We start from the raw sequence: 17,039 nt of genomic DNA on the forward strand, positions 1-17,039 counted from the left end.
GGCAGTTCCTCAGAATGTCGGGAATCAATCTACCCTGCTATACTACTCTTAGGTATATATCCAAAAGACATTTCACCCTAACACAAGGATACTTGTTTAGTTAGATTCATAGAAGCTTTATTCATAGTAGTCAGAAACCGAAAATAACCTTGATGTCCCTCTATCAAAGGATAGAATAAAAAATGTGGTAAATTTACAAAAAAGGAGTATTACTCTGCAGTCAAAAACTATAAAATCATGAAATCCACTGTGCACATAAATAGAACTACAAAAAAATTATAATAAGTAAGGTAACCCAGGCCTGGAAGACAAACATGTACTCCCTTATACATGAATATTAGCCAATAGAGGATAATTATGTTATAATGCACTGACCCAGAGGTGGTAAATAGCAAGGAGGGCTCAAGATTGGACTCCTAGTTCACCCATGAGCTGAGAGATAGATTTTAAGTATGGACTTGGAGTAGATGAGGATTAAAGTGGGAGATATAGGGCAAAGGGTAAAAAGAAAAGAACACTGGTTGACATAATTGGAATATATACATACTCCACATATATGTACATTACTTCAATTCCCAGTTATTCTGCTCCTGCTTTGTGTCATGGAGATCCTGTCAATTATCAATGCCATTATTGGTCCTCTGTTTCTAATAATTTCTGATTCTTTTATACATTGTTTCTTATGTTTCAAATTATTACTCCTATCAAGATAAACTAGTATCAGTACAGTCTGTAAGGGACTGACAAACATTTGTTAGTCCTCTAGTTTGTCTTTGTGTCTTTTTCGGGATTCTCTTACAATCTGAAGACATACCAACTTTCTGCTTTGAGAATTTTAGGCAGTGTGAGCTACAGCCTGGAAAACAACCAGTCTTCATTCTGAATTTTCAGTAATGTGTACATAGACACAGATACACACACACACACACACACACACACACACACACACACACACACACACACACATACATACAAACAGAGAGAGAAAGAGAGAGAGAGAGAGAGAGAGAGAGAGAAGGAGTCTGATATAATGTTTTAGATCTGGGTCTACAATATTTATACTTAACTATAATTAACAAACCTTACCTGGAATGCAACAGAGTAAACCCAAGGAATCCCTTGTCAGAAGCAGACTATCTTCAAAATATATGATTTGAATGTATGAATGGGAGGGTACTCCTGATGCAGCATGCTCTCTGGGGAATACAAATAGACAGAGTTAGTATAGCATGGTGACTGACTAAGACGCCACATCCTTCCTAGGAGAAAAATCAGCATAATTTTGCTTAGTCTGACCTCTATTTGCCTATATTCCAAAGCATGATCTTGTAGAAAGCTCAAGAGAGTTTCTAACTCATTAATTCCTGCCAATTTCATTTTTTTATAGCACAGAGTATCATATATAGTATGTGGATGGTACTAGAAATGAAGACTAACACATTTACTGGAGTTTTCAGTTACTGAACTTCTGATGAGCTCTTCATAGAGCTGAAATAAAATTCAATGTGTTTCCTATTGTATTGAGTTTCCCCACTATGATGGTTTGATATGCTTGTATATGTTCAAGGAATGGTACTGTTAGTTGTGGCCTTAGTGTATCATTTTGAGCATGGGCATGGGCCTAAGACCCTCATCCTAATAGCCTGGAAGTCAGTCTTCTATTAGCAGCATTCAGATGAAGATGTAGAACTCTCAGCTCTGCCTGTACCATGCCTGCCGAGTGCTGCCGTGTACCCACCTTGATCATAATAGACTGAACTTCTAAACCTGTACCCAACCACAATTAAATATTGTCCTTATAAGAGTTGGCTTGGTCATGGTATCTGATAAAAGCAGTAAAATCCTAAGACACACACCAGAAGTCTTAGTGTGAAATCACTTTAGTTTGAAGCCAAATACAATATTGAGTATTTCCAATATTTGTTCCATAGAAGGTTGTGACATTAACAGTGAATTTGTACTTATCTGGGAAATATTTGACAGTATGTTGAAAGTTTTACTAATGACATGAGTTATTTGAAGAACATCGAATATCATTTCCAGGATCAAGAGTTCTGTCTAGGTTCAACGCAGGATAATCATAGGCTATGTGGCCATGTGAAGTTTTCTCACCCTAATTTATCCATGTATAAAATGGAATTAACACTACAGTCCCTTAGAGAACTACAAGATCTTTTAAAGGCCCAACCCATTGCTTGATAGAAGCAGAATCAAAAACAGTGAATTTTTCTTCCAAATATACTATATTTATTGCTCTTAATATCTATAGAAACACAGAGTCATGAGATTGAGTAAAAGAAGATCTAGAAAATATGCATTATAACTTCTTTTGCAAAGATGGCAACTGACTCTCCCTTAACATCATGAACACTACAAAACTTAGAATTATTAAAATGAACATGTAAAGCACATGTTCATTACAAGTAAGTTCAAAGAAAATTAAAGAAGTTTTGGAGAGGCCTCATATTCAGCAAAGCTATGAAAGCAAATGAGGGGCTCAATGTTCCAGCCATGTGCACAGGGCAGCCACTCTTGAGCACTAATGGTAATGACAGTGCCTCAAAGAACAGGCTCAAAGCAGGAGTGTCTGACCTCCTCCACCTAATCTAATTCGTTCTGTGAAGTTCAGAAACTCTTAGTTAACCCTAATCAAGATATGTGTGATGTAAATGAAATTTAAAACTTTAAGAGAGGGCAGTTTAAAATGGTTGCTTTAGTTTCTTCATTCACAACTTCCTTAATCAAGAAAGCTCTCTTTCATAAATATGACAGAGTTCCACTTGCAACTAGAACTTTCCTATTGAAATGATATTTCATTTCAAATAGCTTCATTTAATAGATTTTAAATATGTTTTCAAATGCTAGTTCTCTGTTGCCAGCTTACCTGCTACATTTGTTACTTTTATCAATGTTATGACAAATACTTAAAAATAACAAATGAAGAAACACAAAATTACTTTCACTCACAGTTAAGGTAGAGCACAGTCACCATCAAGGCAGGCCAGAACATGTGAACATGAGACCCTCGTCCTATTACTATCAAAGTCATAAAGTAGCAGCTGTCAAATTCCAGTAATTGAACTTGTTACCACCATTTTTATTTCTTTTGAGTTTTAATGAACATGATGGCTCTGTCTTCTCAAGTATACTTATGGAATTAAGGAATTCTCATTGTAAGCCTCTGGTGTACTGCTTGCATCAAAATCTGACTTCTTTCATCAGGATACTCTCCTTGAACTCACCCAATATACCCACAGCTACTTGCAAAGACACTGAAATCTTGAGTTCTCACACCTCTCATGCAAACTGTAGGGGAGCCTTTACTATGTCCTTCAGCATCTTAAACTTCAGCATCTAATCCAATATCCCTCACACTAGTATCATATCACTTACTCTCCAAAATACCTGTTCTTCTTATTAAATCTTAACTTTCAATTTTTAAATTTATATTTATTTTCATAATTGTCTGTAGTTTGGGTATAAAAGAAAAAAATTTTAAGCACACCTAAAAAAAGAGTAAAAGGATTATTATCTAATCCAAGCATTATGAGGATTTATATAGGGCTTGGTTTGGACCTTTGCACCCTAAGATTATAGGGAAGCAAGGTTACTTGATTTCCTTATTCCACAGTAAACATTTACAAGACTATGTCAAAGTGAAGAGGCTCTTTTTTCCTTTTGCTTGTGTCAAGCTGATATAAAACTAGGGAGGACAACACCCAAACTCATAAGCTACGTAAATTGTTTCTTTCCTTGAGTATATACCCTAGCATCCCAATCTTTCATTTACCACCTGACTCTGCATTGCCTAGCTTCTGTATTGCCATGTCTTTCCCCCAATATTTGCTCAATGGAATGTGTTTTCTAGATCTCTGTCTTCCTTTCTAGACTAGAGCTTCTACCTTGAATGAGAAGCAAGAAACTATCTCTTGAAACTTCGTAATAGTGTTGTAGATATAGCTCATAACAGGTAAACAAAGCCAGTAGTTGAGGCCAGCCCTTTCTTTTGTTAATAATTTAAGTAAAACTTATATTTACTGAATTTGTATGTTACAGTAACCAAAACAAAGAAGCCAAGAACTAAGGCATCTAATCACAGGGTGAAAGAAAATCCCAGAAAAGAAGTTATATCTCGCTATGAACAGAAACTTCCTGGAATAAGGTTTTGTGTCTGCAGAGATGGACAGACCAATTGGAATGGCTGTACTGTAGAAATGTTGGAATTTTGTAGGTTCAGAGGCTGATTACTTCATCTTAGACTAGTGTTAGCCTTCTAGAAAACCCATTCCTGTTCCACTCTACACCTGAAGTAGCACCTTATGATAATAAATTAAAACCTCACAGAAGCTAGTAACATAGAAGAACATGCGATTTAACCAATTAGAAAGGTAAGATTGTCATCAGATGACACTGTATGACTATAGCAAAGCTTTTCCCCACATCAGTGTGTCTGTATCTTCTTCTTAAGCTTGCCAATGCATTTTAAACTTACCTTGATTTATAACTTTCTTTGTTCTCCAAAACTAGAAAAGCATTATGAAACTACTTCCATATTGGAAATTGGAATTTGGGGTAAACTAAATCTGTGTACTTGGGTGCTGGTCATTCAAAATGGCTCCAAAATGAACTATCTCTCCCTTGTTACCTTTAAGGTGAAAGCTGTGGTTTTTTTGATGACACAAGCAGTTCACCTTGATGTATCCTTATTACCCTACCAACACCCTTTGTTCTCCCATGCCTAGCAGGCACCCTTGCTAATTCAAGGGCCTCCCCCACGAGGGAAACAAGTAGTTTGATATCAAACACACAACTCTCCTTCTGCTCCTCTGAGTCCAATCCTGCTGTCTTTCTTTCTTTTTTTTTAAATTTAGCAAAAGTATGCATTTAATTTCAGTTTAGTTATAAGAGAGACAAAGAATGACATTGTTGGTAATCACCTATAAAGAGTTTCCATTGGTAAATGCATTATAAATTTTGGTGATTTGTATTTTTGTTGTTGTTTGTTTGTTTGTTTGTTTTTTCTCTTACTGGGTACTTTTTATTAACATTTCAAATATTATTCCCTATCCCAGTTTCCCAGACATAAGCCCCCTATCCCATTCTCCTCCTCGTTTCCTATAAGTGTGTTCCCCTCCCTATCCTATCCAACCCCCTTTTTGCTCCCACCCCCAACATTCCCCTACACTGGGGATCCAACCTTGGCAGGACCAAGGGCTTCTTTTTCCTTGGTTGCCCACAAGGCCATCTTCTGCTACATGTGCAGCTGGAGACATGGTTCAGTCTATGTATAGTCCTTTAGTACTACTTTAGTCCCTGGGAGCTCTGGTTTGTTGGCATTGTTGTTCTTAGGGTATTGCAAGCCCCTTCAGCTCTTCCAATCCTTTCTCTAATTCCCCTAACGGAGATCCTGTTCTCAGTTCAATGGTTTGCTGCTAGCATTCGCCTCTGTATTTGACATTCTCTGGCTGTGTCTCTCAGGAGACATTTATATAGGCTCCTGTCAGCATACACTTCTTAGCTTCATCAACCTTATCTAGTTTTGGTGGTTACATATGGCCCTGCTGCCTTTCTAACTCTGCAACAGAACAGGAACAGTAACTTCAGGAACCTCTTCTGACCTGCCTCCTACCCTTTTTTCCACTACTCATTGCTTAAATCTAGCCCCCAACTGCAAAAGGCACCCCTGCTAGCCAACAGGTCTTACAAGCCAGACAGTAGTATACTGACTACAGATCTTCTCTTCTCCCTTTGTTCTCCCACCTCCAATCTCAGAGTCTCAGCACCAGGCCTGCAGCAGAAACACCTGTGGCAGCCTTTCCTGCCCACTTGTTCACTTGTTCGATCTCCTGTGAAACCACAGGTCTTCTACCTTCTCTTCCTGGGCTTGTTGCTTTGTTACAGCTCATTTCTTTCTTGATGGCTAAGACTCACTCCCTTCCTTTCCTGAGCCCTTCCAAGTGTTGAGGAAAGATCATTATCAGGGTTGACCCCTTGGCACTTAAACTTAAGTTAAATTAGAGAAATAAACATGCGCACACAGTAATTGTGGTTATTTCTCAATCTGCATTCCCGCCCTGTTGGAAAGGAAGTTGCTAGATGCTTTCAGTTTCAGTAGCTCTGCATTATAGGAGAGAAACGCCATGGCTGGTGAGTTTTCTCAGTTGTTAAAGGGGCTCGTTTGGGGAATAAGTCAATTGGAAAAAGACTCATTTCTCTGAAAGCCATCATTAGTTTCTGGAGTTATTTAGCTGAGCTGAATCTGGGCAAAGGGAAGACTGTAGATGTCTGCACAGAAGATTCTTGAAGCCGTAGTGTCTGGCTAAGGCTAGAAAGGAAATGGTGTTTTACTTGTATCCTGCCATCGTTGCCATCATTTTTGCAATCTTTTCTTTTAAGTCTCTAATCTGACAGAGGGAACTGGATGAGTAACAGAGATGGTGACAGCAAAAGAAAATGGTTTATGCTTCTTGAGTTCTAACAGAAAGACGGTAACTCGGTACATGTGCCTCACACTGTATGTTTTTGTGTAATATTAAAGGGCAAATGTGAAGCAGAGATAGAAAAAAGGAGCAGGGAAACGATGTATGTGAGAGGGACATTATGCTGATTCACTCTGAAAGAGAGCAGGCCTTCTTTACTACATGAAAGGAACATTCAACTGTTTTCTTGACTTGAGAATTCTTTGTGCCTTAAACAGACAAGATCCTGAGGGCAAAGAGGAAGCAATTTATCAACTCAGTGAGTGTAGGGACAATAAATGGATTGCTGGATGAACTTTTAGAGAAGAGAGTCCTGAACCAGGAAGAGATGGATACAATCAAACTTGCAAATATCACTGTTATGGAAAAGGCACGAGACCTGTGCGATCATGTCACTAAAAAAGGACCCCGGGCAAGCCAGATGTTTATCACTTACATTTGTAATGAAGACTGCTACCTGGCAGAAATTCTGGAGCTTCAGTCAGGTAAGAACCTGCATCTTAGACCAAGTGGAGAGTCTATATATTTGGATAAGCAAAGTCTGATGTATTCATTTCTTATGTGATTTCAAGACAACTCTCTTAGCTCCAACTCCAGACTCCCATTTCTATGTCTCTGGTCCTGTTGTGTGTCACATGACTCCTTTACTCATATTCTTTCTGCCGTGTGTCCTGTAGGTTACATCTGCCTCAATCTCACCTTGCTATGGTGAATTAATTTCCTTTGTCTCTCTTCAGGTCCATCAGCTGAAACTGTTTTTGTTACAGAAGATTCTAAGGGAGGACATCCTTTCTCCTCAGGTACACATACTGGAAGAGGAAAAACACCCAGTAGACCCTCATCTTGTTTGCCATTTTCTCATGGGGTAAACAGAGGTTGGGGTGCTCTGTGTAACTAACATTTTCCTCTTCTTATCCTCTGTATATCTTGCTGAGCAAAGCAGTTCTTGTATATTTATACTAAAACTTTCTTAGTCTATAGCCAAGTATTAACTTGCTCATTAAGTACCAAACTTTACCATTCTAGTACCTAGTATATATATTCCCATTTTCTCTGGGCATTTTATCTAAACACCCCCCAAAGATAAATTTGTCATTCTTCCCTATCCCACTTTTAGCAGTTTTTTTAGTAATGCTTCAACACTGGCAGTTGTTCAAATGTGAAACTCAAAATGCAGCCTACCACTTCTTTCCCCTCCCACCTCCTTTCAGTCTGTGGCTAGGTTTTAATGACTTACTCTTTCAAATCATCAACCACTTTATCACACACCTGTTATCATAGCACATAGTAGCTGCCTATCATGAATCTCCAGTTATCTATGGCAACTATAATTTCCTTGGTCATTAGCGGAATAATAGTTATCATATACCAACTGTACTCCAGACATTACTCTGTAGAGTGTTCAAGAATAAGTATACTTTTGACTGAACTGAACTTGCATAAATAAATAATAAATGAATATTTATTTAAAACTCTCACTAAGTTAAGGCTACTAGCATTTCAGGCCTAGAAATGATAATGCAAACTCTTATTAAGGTAATATTGAATGCAGTAAGAAAGTCAATATTCACCTTTGTTCTTACATGGTTAGAAGGCAGTTACTTGTGCATGATGATTGTAAAATAGTCATTCTCACTAAGCAAAGAGCTCTCTTCCATGCCAGACATCTTCTACGCTGTGTCACACACTTACAGCTGACAGAACTAACAGAACTATGCTTACAGTTTTCCTTTAAGGGACATTGCAAAGAATATGAGTAGGTTGTTTGTGGAAGACATTGTAAGCTCAGCCTAGATGTGTCACACAATAAACACATGTGTATCTTCTATTGACTACAGCTGATCACACAGACAGGATACATTCTGGAATGATGATAACAATGACAGCTTGGTAGTTTAGGGTGGTGGAATCCTGTGGACACTGAGTACAGATTCTGAGATTGTACAGTCAACTTTACTAAACAAAAAGCAAAAATAAGCTTCATTTCACACAATATATAGAATTCCCACAAAAAATTACTTATGTCTCAAATGACAAAAAAACACCTATTGGGGTGGTCTACACTGAAATGTTCACTCTACATTATGGAAGCTGAGGTAGTCAGGACACACACATCCCTCGCTTATAGTTTTACTTTTGAGTAAGTTCATTTCTTTCTTAAGAAATAACTAAAGCTGTAAATTATAAGAGCAGTTTTCCACCATAGTTCTGAAATAATTTAATTTAGAAGACAATCATTTCTCCCCAGGTCAGAAAGTCAAGTGTTTAAAAATATCAATTATCCACTGGATAGTGATTAATAGTGATTAATCCACATGCTTTCTCTGATATTTCATCTGATGTGACATTTCCATATAATTGAATACTTTATTGCATTATTGAAAAAATTCTCTAGTGTAAATAAATATTTGCTTAGTTTGTTGTTGCTTTAAACATATTTGTGTAAAGGCAAGATGTTTTACAAATTAATGAATATTTTAACATTTTTCCAGTATACTAATTCTAAGTAGCATGAATTCTTTTCTACAACAAACCGATATTTGTGACTTTGTTTAACTTGCTAAACACAAAACAATTTATCTAAATGCCTTTTATAATTAGTTAAATTCTGTTCATTATGATTGATTAATTTCTATTCTCCAGGTAGCTAGGTGAATTGTTTTTATTTTTAAATAATCCAAGTTTATAGCAAATCATTTAGAAGTTTATCATCTTGTTTGATGATACTGAACTTTGAATCTAATAAAAGCCTTAGGAGTTACTGACATAAACTATTGTAAAACACTTATTCAGAGATAGATACAGTCAATAGTGAGTGATATGAATTCATAAAATTTGTAAGTTAACTTTATCACTTACCCTTCTATTCTACCTCACTTTCCTTCTAGTTCACGTATTCAATATTGTATTCCTTTTTTCATTTATGTGTAAACACAGTAGAAGGTGATGCTGGGGCAGAGGATCATTTCTAAAAAGCACTTGATGCCTACTAGTATGCATAATTTTATAAAATAATAGGCAAACATATTTTTTAAAATTATTACTATAATCACATAAATATTTTCTACCCATACCCACCACTTAAAATTTTCTCCTAGTCTCAAATACTTTCTAAAATAAATATTAAACATTTTAATACTCCTTGTTTTGTTTTTATTTAAAATATTTGTCAAAATCTAACCCCAAGGTAGATTCCACACCACTAGGGATCTCTGGGTGGGAATATGTATCTTGTTCTGCAATGTGGTAATGAGGTCAGGGTTGCCTGTCACCACATGTAGCTAAGGCTGTAAGAGAATGGATTGGAGAACACTAGCGTGAAAGGCATTTATTGAATTTTTCATCTCTTACAGAAACAAAAGAAAAACTGAACAAAGAAGGTGGCGCATTTCCTGGACCGAGTGGTTCCCTCAAGTTTTGCCCTTTAGAAATAGCCCAGAAGTTATGGAAAGAAAATCATTCAGAGGTGCTACGCTCCGAATCTAGGATGGAACAAGCTCAAGAATACTGGGGGCATCCCCAAGGGTGGAATTTCTGTGTCATGGCCAAGTTAATTGCAGCTTCTCAAATTTAGCGATTAGGAACCTAAGTCAGATGTGGAACCACGTTAACTCTACAGTTAATGAGCCCCCCATACTCCTAAGTCACACAATTTTACAATTCAGATATCCTAGCTACAACCCCCCTTCATTTTTAAAATTTCAATTTCAAAATCAAGGTCAGATGCCCAGAACTCACCTGGTGTTTCATAGATTCCATCAGCTTTCAGGTTCCTCCCTATTTTTAATCTGACTTTAACAGGATTGGTTTCTTGAAAGGATTAAGAGAAAGGAATTAGGAATTTTTATAAACACATAAAGTAGATAATGAAATAACAAGGTTCTTCATTCAATCTGCTTTTCATACAGATTTATCCAATAATGAAAACACCCACTCGTACACGTCTTGCCCTCATTATCTGCAACACAGACTTTCAACATCTTTCTCGGAGAGTCGGAGCTGATGTTGACCTCAGAGAAATGAAGTTGCTGCTGCAGGATCTGGGGTATACTGTGAAAGTCAAAGAAAATCTCACAGCTCTGGTAAGACTTCTCAGGGTATAGAAACGGTGTTCATGTCTTTTTTTCCCCCTTAGAAAATGCTAGAAGACATGTTATAGAAGCTAAAGATTGAAGTTTTGCTAGTTCTGTACTGGTGATATCCTTTGGTGACTAGCCACTGAACGTAATGCATGCCTGTCAAATGCAAACATGGTTTAGCCAAAGTCTCACGTAATATCCAATTGTAAGAAGTTTGTATCAGTTCAATAATTTTGGATGACTTCCTATAATTTTATAGCCTTGCTTTATAAAAAATTATAAATTAAAATTTTCATTTTCATGTCACTCACATTTATGTATTTATGCAAGGACTCCTTTTACTGTCCCTAGTAAAATCACAGCGTCAAATCACTTGTCTTGTCTCACACAGGAGATGACAAAAGAATTGAAAGAATTTGCTGCCTGCCCAGAGCACAAGACTTCTGACAGTACCTTCCTTGTATTCATGTCTCATGGTCTCCAGGAGGGAATATGTGGGATCACATACTCTAATGAAGTTGCAGATATTTTAAAGGTTGACACAATCTTTCAAATGATGAACACATTGAAGTGCCCAAGCTTGAAAGACAAGCCCAAGGTTATCATTATTCAGGCATGCCGTGGAGGTGAGTGTTTAAAATAACAGGGCATTCCCAGTGAGACTTTATCATTTATGGATAGACAGTACTCTTCAGTGTTTGGAGGTTGATTCTCAAATATTAAACATCTATTTTACCACTCATGTATTCTGTGAGTTTTAGTTCAAATTGGTAAATATTTGCTTCATTTTTTCACCAGTGAATATCACTATCAATAATCAGTGCATGTATATTGATCTTTGGGTATTATTGGAAAAATAATTAAGGGAGAAAGGAATTGTTGAGACATGGATTATAACAAACATTTTATACATATTCATAAACACACATATTAATAGATATAAATAAAAGGCAGACTAATGAGTTTAGAATAGGTTTAAGAGAAGTTTCAAGACAGCAATAATTCTCTTGGAAATTGTTAGTAATATGAAATCAGTTTTGGTTTTCCAGAGAAACAAGGAGTGGTGTTGTTAAAAGATTCAGTAGGGAACTCCGAAGAGGGATTCTTAACAGATGCAATTTTTGAAGATGATGGCATTAAGAAGGCCCATATAGAGAAAGATTTTATTGCTTTCTGCTCTTCAACACCAGGTAAAGGGTTTTTTATACAGATTACTTTTGTCTCTGTTACTGTTAGAAAAAAAGACTCTATATATACATATAGCAATATATAAGACTTTTGGGTTTTTTTTGTTTTGTTTTGTTTTTTGTAATTGCATTAAGGTCTCCTAGGTCTCCTTATTTTATTTATTTTTATTGGATAGTTTATTTATTTATGTTTCAAATGTTATCCCTTTTCCTGCTTTCCCTTCTGGAAACCCCTATCCCATCTTCCCTCCCCCTGTTTCCACCCACCCACCCACTCACCCACTCTTGCCTCCCTGCCCTGTCATTCCCCTATACCGGGCTATCAAGACTTTCCAGAATCAAGCGTCTCTACTTCCATTGATGTCCTACAAGAGGCCATCTCTGCTACAGATGCAGCTGGAGTCATGGGACCCTATATGTGTATTTTTTGGTTGGTGGTATATTGCTTGGAAGCACTAGGGGTCTGGTTGGTTCATATTGTTGTTTTCTTATGGGTTGTAAACCCCTTCAGATCCTTAAGACCACCTTTAAACTTCATATCCAATCCCTCTTATCCGCACAGACAAAATATATGTGTCTTTTTTCTGAACTAGTAAACTCTTCATGCTGCATAATATTTCCCCTAGAGCTATAAAAGTTAAAAGTTAAATAGATGAACATCCTCCCTAAAGTTCCATAAAATCTTAAAGGTGTACATCACAGAGTTTAGTCAGAACACAATTGTACACAAGTATCAAGTATTTACAGAATCCTGATGATGGGGTTATGGAGACAGGAAGATTGATCACTTAACCTGAGATTCTCAGAGACTATGAAAACCTGGACAAACACTGTAATCTCAGTGTTCCTATGAGTAGTTAGGAGTGTTGATATAGGCCAATCTCTTCAAATCATACAGACCAGCTAGTTTATGTTACGTATTAGAGGATAAGTAAACTTTAATGTGAGGCAGTTTTATACAATAAAACAAATATTGTAAGTAATTGAAATGTATGCTAACTGGTTATATTCAGATTATATTCTTGCATTCCCATTTATTACATCTAAATTAAGTATAATTCTTTCATCATGCTGAAATTGCTTCAAATTTCTCACCATTATATGTTAATATTCTGTTATTGTGGCAAGGACTGAATGAGGTGATATTTGTGAAATATTGAAGAATTCCTAAAACATTAAGTTACACTTATTATTAAAGTTCTAATTTGAATTCTAACTTAAGTTACTATGTTAAGGCTTAATTAAAACTCATTTGATTCTTTTATTTTCTGAATTTTACCTTTTTTGAGACCTACATTCTTTTACTCAAATGTGTCCTTAAGGTCTCACATCTAATTAAATAGCTTACAAAATTATATTGCTGACTATGGTTACACCCTCCAGATATAGCCTATTTCTACATTGGGTGAACCATGCCTTGATGTATATATCCCTATATTTTTTCCTATGTTAAAATCACAATGCCCATTGATACACTCTTGGCCAATAGGGCCTTGCTGAACTTTTGGCTACTAATAAATTCTGGCAGATGGATAATCATCTGAAGAAATATACCAATCAGTAAGCTCACGAGACTCTGTTACATAGATATCATACTCATGGTCACTCAGACATTCCTAATTATATTCAGTGCATCACTAAAAATACAAAAAAAAATGCATGCAGGAACGACATATAAGGGAGAAGAATTGGTTAATGAGTGAAAAGAAGTTAAAGAGAGAACAAGTCATAAACATAATCAGATGCATTTTACACACGGAAGAAATTGTCAAAAAATAAATGTATTTAATTTAAAAATACCATACCAAAGCACCCACAGGTTTCCAGCTTAAGAATGCAAATAGCTTTATTATTAGATGTAACTCTTCCTTCGAATAATTTCCTTTTGTCTTGCACCATATATTGATCTCTAGTTCTAGAGTCTTCTGCACTCTTGCCATCCCCAAACTGAATTCTGCCTTCCTTTTTCTTGCCTTCTTCACTATTCCCTATACATGATTCAGACTCTACTCTTTTACTACCAAAACCCAGCTGCAATTTGCCTGTGTAAATGCCAATCACGTACTAGGACTTTTCTGAAAAGAATCTGGCCTTTTACTCTTTTCAACAAACAAAGTGCTTTCAGAGATATCTGCTTCCACTCCTTTCCATTTCCTTTACGTCACTTAGATATTTGTGGTTTGTCATCTATTCTTCAAATATCTCTTTTAGTAGAAATAATTATTCTCACATTATAGTTAAGAACATTGCATTTTAAAATGTACAATGAACTTCTATCATAGTCATTGAATTGCATGCTAGAGACACAGAGTCAGATACTTACTTTCCCAAACCTAATCACATTCCCTTCTTTAGTTAGCCTATCTCTCTGTTAGATTTTCACCTCCTTGAAATTAGAAGCTACACTGTCTGAATGTCTGCATTGTTTACAGCAACCATCTTGAGTAAGAGGGAAAATGTTCCCATTGAATTTTGTATACACTGAAAAAGTAGCAGGCAGTATATAAAATAAAGTATAAACTCTATAATGTGTCCACTTAGAGTGGAAAGGCTGGATCTATATCAAGGATTAGGTCTACCCTAAGATTTGGAATGTACTTTATTTACAGATAATGTGTCCTGGAGACATCCTGTCCAGGGATCTCTCTTCATTGAGTCACTCATCAAACACATGAAAGAATATGCCTGGTCTTGTGACTTGGAGGACATTTTCAGAAAGGTGGGGCTCTAGATGCTTTTCAATTCTACTTCTCTGGTCTTTGGCTCCTCAAACTGCTTCCAATGAAAAAGTTCTATGCATGTTTGTCATTCTTTCAAAAGGGATGTTTATTTATTTACTGGTTATTCAGCAATCCATATGTCATGTCAATGTTTTATGATTAGGTGCCTCAAGAAATAATTATATATATATTAACCTATATCCTTATCTTGGTAGAATATGGAGCAGAATTTAATATATCTGTACCCATCATATTTGTCAACTACAGAAAGAGACTTAATAGTCTGGGAAATATTCTCATAACTTTAGTTCTTATATTACCATGGGTTATTGTTTCATTACTTACTGTCATGTCAGTCAATGCAGTCTTTGTCCACCTTGAGTTGAGACTGTACTCTCTGAAAATTATCGCTCCAAACCTTGCTTTCACTTCTAGGTTCGATTTTCTTTCGAACAACCAGACTCTAGACTACAGATGCCAACCACTGAAAGGGTGACCCTGACAAAACGTTTCTACCTCTTCCCAGGACATTAAAGTATGTCATACCAATGTATTTGTTCACTTGTGTGTTTGTGCATTTGTGTTTGTGTGTGCATGTGTATCTTCATGTGCCTCTGTGTGTGTGTGTGTGTGTGTGTGTGTGTGTGTGTGTGTGTGTGTGTGTACAATAAGGGAATGTTGAATAAAGACCACTGAAGAGTAATATAACTGATTCGGATCCAAGTTTCTACATCTGGTATAATATGGTGAGAACAGAGACAGACTGAAGGGACACCATTTGTCTACAAATTACTTTGATTTTTTTTAACATTCTCAGATTTTCATGGTTCTTTCTCAGAGTTGGCTGTTACGTAACAAAATTTTGAGAAGCCCATGCTCTATGTGTCTGCATTTTTCTCTCAGTAGGATAAACACTTAGGCTCTCTCTGTTGTGAGTGTATATACCAGCATTGCAGTGTGATACTGTATTCTGCATACATCTCAGCAGAATGCTCATGTTTTTGTTATTTCTCTTTTGTATAGGAATCCAAGACTTCATTCTTATGTACCTGTGTTGGGAATCATGCCAATAAGAAGCCAATAATCCCCAAAATGATACAATAAATTTCAAAACAAAACAAAAAAGCTATCCTGTTTGTTGTTGCTGTTGCTATTAGATTTTCCTTTATTTGACTTGATTTTTAGAGCAAAAGAAGAGTAACTTAAGTCTTTATTATTCAACTTGTTCTTAGAAAATTTTACACATGTATAAAATGCATTCTGATTACTGCAACCTTATATCCTCTATAGTATTCTTCTATCCCTACAATTATTCTCTTCTCTAAAATTCCCATTCAAACACCCATATCTTTTCTTGTTTTTGAGACTCACTTAGTTTAACCAGAATTACCAGTGTGACCATGGGAATGGAGTGTCTCCTGGATACTGATAGATAACTTCCTGGAAACACAACTGAAAACAGTTTACTGCCTCTCTCCCGGAATCCCTCAGTAGTCACAATATCAGCAGGGTTCTTAGACTTTATTCTTAGGGAATCATACACTTTTTTTTTCCAGAGCTGAGGACTGAACCCAGGCCTTGAGCTTGTTAGGCAAGCGTTTTACCACTAAGCTAAATCCCCAACCCTTAGACTTTATTCTTAAATGCAGCTCTATCTGATTGGCATTATTTCTTTTTACGATATAATTTGCCTGTTTTTTCCTATAATCATATAGATACCACAGCCTTATGAATTCCAATAATTTAGCGCTCAGCAGTAGATTTGTATAAAATAGACCTGGGACATGATAGACAAAATAATAAATGGTATCTCAAAATGGAGTATTTACTTATTACTTTGGAAGCTTTGGGCACAACAAAGAAACCTCTACATGCTATTATGCTTCATAGATCCCAAAAAGTCATGGATCTAAGAATATTGATTTAGCCTAAGAACCTTAAAATATCACACTCAACAAACAAGCAACCAGGGAACAATTACCAAACAAGCATGACATTGAACAGAAGGGCAGTAGTGTCATTATTTTATCCAGTCTCTCAGCAGTATTTGTTAAGTGCAGGAGGAGCTGAGGAAGGTCACTTCCTTTAATCCTGCCTATTTAACCCAATATTCCCTAAAGCCTCCAAGTTCAACACACCACAGCATTTGTCTTTTCCCTTTCTCTAATCATTCCCCTGATATACCTCTCTCCCAAGATCATGTGATCATGCATTCATTCTCTTTCAGCCTGCAACTGCCTGTATGAGTAGCCTTTGTTCAGGGGGTACCAACCAGTAGAAGTATTCAATCACTTGAAGCAAAAATTTTTACAAAAAGATAGTCTTGCACAGTTAATGGAATTCTTCCAGGGGTGAGGGGACAAAAGGCTTGCTCTGAACTATGTCTAATAAAAAACTAAGTCTGTAGGAATATGTATAGAAAGGTTATACTACTGTGAACAACACACTGAAATAGGAAACAATTGCTTAATTCTCCAGTAGAAATGAGACTGTTAAATTGTATGGACTTAGAACTGATGTTTTAGAAAGCAAAGGTCGAGTTACTGAAAACCAGAAAAGAAAAAAACAGTTCTG

General features: G+C 36.4%; 1 protein-coding gene and 1 long non-coding RNA gene across 4 annotated transcripts in view; one reads left to right on the plus strand and one right to left on the minus strand.

Annotated features, from left to right (window-relative positions):
* Positions 1 to 1,512, minus strand: part of LOC134479989 (uncharacterized) — a 32,974-nt gene extending 31,462 nt beyond the window's left edge. Inside the window, exon 1 of the long non-coding RNA XR_010054064.1 lies at positions 1,087 to 1,512. This is a non-coding gene — a long non-coding RNA (uncharacterized LOC134479989). The remainder of the gene's footprint in view (positions 1 to 1,086) is intronic.
* Positions 1 to 15,594, plus strand: part of Casp1 (caspase 1) — a 135,958-nt gene extending 120,364 nt beyond the window's left edge. The window contains exons 1-10 of one of the 3 annotated variants that reach the window (NM_012762.3): positions 6,129 to 6,147; positions 6,698 to 6,964; positions 7,217 to 7,279; positions 9,833 to 9,945; positions 10,388 to 10,561; positions 10,950 to 11,184; positions 11,608 to 11,748; positions 14,355 to 14,464; positions 14,901 to 15,000; positions 15,489 to 15,594. In NM_012762.3, coding sequence (NP_036894.3) covers positions 6,141 to 6,147; positions 6,698 to 6,964; positions 7,217 to 7,279; positions 9,833 to 9,945; positions 10,388 to 10,561; positions 10,950 to 11,184; positions 11,608 to 11,748; positions 14,355 to 14,464; positions 14,901 to 14,999 — 1,209 coding nt within the window. In that variant the 5' untranslated portion in view covers positions 6,129 to 6,140 and the 3' untranslated portion in view covers position 15,000; positions 15,489 to 15,594. Of the gene's footprint in view, positions 1 to 6,002; positions 6,148 to 6,697; positions 6,965 to 7,216; positions 7,280 to 9,832; positions 9,946 to 10,387; positions 10,562 to 10,949; positions 11,185 to 11,593; positions 11,749 to 14,354; positions 14,465 to 14,900; positions 15,001 to 15,488 lie in introns of those variants that run through there. The other 2 variants (XM_063264944.1, XR_005487743.1) reach the window with 2 other exon arrangements.
* Positions 15,595 to 17,039: the final 1,445 nt, after the last annotated feature.

Source organism: Rattus norvegicus, chromosome 8 (assembly GCF_036323735.1).
Source record: "Rattus norvegicus strain BN/NHsdMcwi chromosome 8, GRCr8, whole genome shotgun sequence".
Lineage (NCBI taxonomy): Eukaryota > Metazoa > Chordata > Mammalia > Rodentia > Muridae > Rattus > Rattus norvegicus.